General features: G+C 47.9%; 1 protein-coding gene across 1 annotated transcript in view; it reads left to right on the forward strand.

Moving 5' to 3' along the window:
• The first annotated feature begins 4717 nt into the window (after positions 1-4717).
• IGFBPL1 (insulin like growth factor binding protein like 1) overlaps positions 4718-4902 on the forward strand; it is an 11554-nt gene continuing 11369 nt past the window's right edge. The window contains 2 exon segments of the mRNA XM_024734381.1: positions 4718-4898; positions 4901-4902. The exon segment at positions 4901-4902 is cut by the window's right edge and continues 145 nt beyond it. Of these exon segments, the coding sequence (XP_024590149.1) occupies positions 4718-4898; positions 4901-4902 (183 nt within the window).

The following is a 4902-nucleotide window of genomic DNA, read 5'->3' on the forward strand; positions in this document are numbered from 1 at the left end:
AACTTGCAAGCTGCTTCCACTGGCAGGAGAGGCTCAGAATAACTCAGAGGCTCTAAACTTTCAGCTTCATCTGAGCCCACCAGATATCCCCATTTTAACTCTCTTTTTTTGGAGGCACAAATATGACAAATTTTTTATTTCAAAGTCTCAAATTTTGACCAGCAGAGCACCACTGACATGGGCACCCTGATAGAACTTTATGATTTGGTTACCAGAAATGATTATGCCACATAAAATTAAGGCTAACCAGTCAAAATCCAAGTTCCCACTCCTTCCTAATCAATGGCCTAACTTTCACACAAGAGATTGGCAAGGCTGTAAATTCAACTCACTTTGTAATTATGCAAACCACACAATTAAATTTTATGTCATTTTCAGCAATATTTACCCTAATTCACCTTATTTATTTATAAGAAATAAATTTACTATTTTAGTAAATAACTTATATTATTATTGGTGCTTATTTCTAGTTAAGCTCTCTGGTTCTCTGATTGTGACCCATCTTTTAAGGGTTGTTTCTTGAGACCACTCCATTTAGGGTCTAATCAGGTGGAAAAAAAGGAAGTTAACATAAAGAATTGTTAACTAGGTAATTTGGAGGTAGCAACTGCAGGAAGCAGCTACCACTATCAGGACTAGAAAAACAAAGGGAGGGACTTCACTGGTGGTCCAATGGCTAAGACTGCACTCCCAATGCAGGGGGCCCAGGTTCGACCCCTGATCAGGGAACTAGATCTCACGTGCCATAACCAAAAGATCCCACGTGCCGCAACGAAGATCCCATGTACCACAACTAAGACCTGGAGCTGCCAAATAAATAAATAAATATTTTTTTAAAAAAACGGGAAAGGTTGGAATTATTTAAACTTAGTAGTATATGGCATGAGCTCTTAGAGCTGAAACTCACACCTCTGCAGTGGGTAGCTGCTTGCCTGGTGTCTCTGAGCTAGGAGAAAGGGTTCCTGGTGGGCTGGGGCACTCCATTCTGGATGGGCCTGTGTGAGCCCCAGCATCTCCACCCAGCCCTCAGCCCCCCAGCAGCTGCTCTCTGCGGAGCCTCCGGGTCTCACCCTGCACCTGTGTGGTTCAGGATCAGCCAAATGTTGAGGGGGAATTTCTACACCGACTTCCAGGGTTCCCTCTCTGTGGTTCCTCCCTCTTTTGTGGCTGCCTCCCCACAAAACCCAGCTACCTGAGCCCTGAACTCTGATCTCTGCCTCATCTGTCCAGGAGACCTTCTGCCATCTGCTTGGGCTCTACCTCCCCATACTGTGGCCTGGGAAACCTATCTAGGAGGAAGGTCTGGGTAGATGTGGGGCTCACGTTATGTGTGTTCCCTCTCAAGGATCACAGCCCCACGATGGAAAATACTATGCAGTGCCTGCACACAGCTGTTTTCTTTATCTGTCCAGGTTTTATAGTTGTGTATGGCAGGAGAGCAAAGCCCTCTTCCATTTTACTTGGCTGCTCAGCATCTGAGGCCCCATCTTTGCAGAGCTCTACATCTTGTTCCCGCTTACAAACAGCACTGGATTGAAATCTGTGCCCCTAGAACTGCCACCCCTCATTCATGGGCTTCTCTCCGTAAACCCACCTCTCCTTCTACTCTGGAATGGTCCAGCAGAGTCCTGGAGACAGGGCTTTCATATTCCCTCAGCCTGGATGGGGACCTTCTATGCCTGGCCTGTCATACTTGAGATTCAAGGGTATGGCCTGTGGATGGAGGGTCCTCTGCTCACGTGAGCCCCTCTCCACTCCAGGAGGGCAAGTTAGATATGAATGGAGCCGTTCATATCTACATTCACAGGAGGAGTGAATCGGTTGGGACGTTCACACCCATGTTAGCAGCTGCTGGGTGTGTGTGCATCCACCCTGAGTGGGGCATTAGCCAGCTTTCCCTGTGTGCTCGCTGGGAGCAGAGGAGGTAGACATTCACGCCATGGGAGCTCATACCTGCCACGTGGCAGAGGTGCCTCAACCCCCTTTCCCGCCGGGAGAATTCATCTCCATTTTTCCCATAATCCTATGGGCCCACAGGTGTTGCCCACAGTGCTAACTGGTGCTCTGGGAACCAGAGTTCGCTGGGCTATGGGCTTGCCGGCAACTTTTAAAAGGAAGTGGATGCCTATCACCTTCAAAGCTTTGGAATGTTTTCTCCGACCAGATACCACAGGCTCAGTGTTGGAAAATGAGTCTTCTGCTTTAATTCTAAGTCATGCTTACAGAATGCTCTTCCTACTACTTAAAAGGCATGTAGATCATTGTAAATGTGCCTCTGTGACTGTGTATCCCAACCGGCAGTAAGCACACATTAACTTCATCATTATAACACCATTCAATTACTGCACTCTCAATGTTTGCATTAAAAGCTGGTAAATCATTCCTGTGTACGTTTATTTGCCAATCACGACCAGCTTTTGTCCAGTCCAGGTCTCAGGGCACTGTACCATGGGAATCGTGGCTCAGTTTGAAGGACTTAGAGATCCTCTCACCCAATCCCTGATGCTTTGATTCCCCTCCACACTCCTTGCCATCCTTGAACTCCTCCACTGACAGGGAGCTCACTACCTCTGGAGCAGTCCATTCTCACTTTGGACACCCATGACCATTTGAAAGTTTGAACCCATTAGGAAGGATGTTTCTGAAAACCAGCATGGAGCTTATCTCTTTTGTTTCCAAGCCCTGCTTTGTTCCGTTTAACATTATAAGTGTTTCCTTTACATCATTAAACTATCTTGAATTTCTGCACGTATACAAAACCACATATTTACAAATATGCCTTCATACTAGACATGCAATTTATCATTGCTATTTCACTAAACAATATATTACAAACATCTTTTCATTGCAATTAAGCTACCTCTCCTTCCTCATTTTCAATGCCCAGATAATCCTTTATTGTTGGATATACCATAATTTATTCAATCATTGCCTATCAGTGGGCCTTTAGGTTTTTTCCAAATTTTTGCTGTAGTGACCAACTCCAGAATGAAATCTTCACACATAGTGATATTTCCTTAGGAGAGGCTTATAGAAGGGTGTAGAAGGTCAAGGGGTGTGAGCACTTTTAAAGACCATTCCAGGTAAAGACAGCAGCCTCCTGGTTGCAATCAATTGCTAATAAGTACTGAGAGCCATGTCGAGTGCTATACTGACATTATTATATTTAGTCCTTATCACCATCTACCACCACTCCCATGGTGCTTGCCTGTACCTGTTCTATGTATCTACTTGCAAGGGAAGAGCTGCAGCAGGCCAGGCAGCTGGCCCTGCTCTGACCACTACATAAAGTGGCCTCTGCAGGGGCTCCTTTGGGGAATAAGGACATCTCCTGAAAGCTGCAAACTGGAAAGGACCTTGAAAAGCAAAATGGACATCACACAAGAGTACTGTAGCTGGTCTTCCCAGACTGCAAGAGGCTTCCTCCATCTCTTCTCTAGAAATTCAGAAAATAAAGAAAACAGCACAGGGCAAATGAGGGCTAGGGGGTGAAGGCATGAAAAGTCACTCGTAAAGTCTGGTCAACAAGTCTTTCTTTCCATCCAGTGTCTTCATTTGGCCACACATTAAACTCCAGCAATCAAGACTCCCTTGGGTTTCTCATCTGGGACTCCTGCCAGGACTGGGCCATGGACGGGGTGCAGAGTCTGACTCTGCGCAAGCACAGGGGCCACAGGAATAAAAATCTGACTGAAAGAACCTGTTCCACTGTGTCTTCCCAACACGCACACCCCACTATGGCAGAGATACGCTGCCGCTTGTGCTCCAGGACATCAGAGCATTATTTGCAGTAGCAAAAGTACTGAAAACAACTAGTTAAATAACTACGTTTTTGTGCAGTTAAACACTTTGCAAAGTTAAAATGTCCAAGGACAATCCAAAATGTATCACCATCTCATCACAGCCAAAGTCACGGCTGACTTTGAGATGCACCATGACTTTATGTAGCATTATGGCGGAAAAAAGCCAGTTAAATTCCACTCCATTGATTGTATTTACAGACGGTCAGTTTCACAGATGGTAAGAGGTGGGGAAACTATGGGAAATACCGTGGGTAGAAAAACCAAGTGCAGAGTAATGTGTAGAGCATGCGTAGAGCATGCGTGTGTGTGTGTGTGTGTGTTTAAAGGGAGGGGCCATGCAATCATACGTGGTTTTATAAACATACAAAATTCCTGGAAAGATACCCAAGAACCTGATAAAAGGTGTAGCCTCCTGAAGCTGGGGGGTGGGATACTGGGTCATAGGGTGGAAGGGAAGCCCTCATTTCAGTTACATCCATTTGTAAACTTTGAAATTTTAAACTATATATTCCCTTTTTAAAATAAAACTTAGAAAACTACTAAATGCAAAATAAAATAAAAGAGCGCATCCTTCTGGATTAAGTGGAATAGTACCTGGAGCTAACCTCGGATCCGGAGACCGTACACCCAATCATTGCTCTACCAGAGCGACCTCGGGCAAGTTCCCGCCCCGACTGGGTCTCCAAGAGCCCATTGGCTGTCGGAGAGCAGGTCTCAGAACACCCCTCCAGCTCGGAACCCGGGCCGGGCCAGGAGCCTACCGGGCCGCGCTAGTCCGGGGCCGAGCAGCCGAGTGTGGGAGCCCCGCGGTGCAAGCCCGGCCAATCAGCGACTGCGAGGCGGGCGGGGTGGAGGCGCCGCGCTCGCTGAACGGAGCTCCAGGCAGAGGCGCCACTGCAGTCCCAGAGCAGACCATGCCACGCTCACCCGTGCTCTTCCTGCTGCTCCTTCTGCTGCAGCCGCAGCCGGCACCCGGCCTCGGGCTCCGCGCCGCGGGCGGCCAGAGCCCCGAGTGCGATCCGTGCCGGCCGGAGCGCTGTCCCGAGCCCGCACGCTGCCCCGCGCCCAGCATCGCGGCGCGCGACGAGTGCGGCTGCTG

Source organism: Neophocaena asiaeorientalis, unplaced genomic scaffold (genome assembly GCF_003031525.2).
Source record: "Neophocaena asiaeorientalis asiaeorientalis breed wild unplaced genomic scaffold, Neophocaena_asiaeorientalis_V1.1 scaffold192, whole genome shotgun sequence".
NCBI classification, from domain to species: Eukaryota; Metazoa; Chordata; class Mammalia; order Artiodactyla; family Phocoenidae; genus Neophocaena; species Neophocaena asiaeorientalis.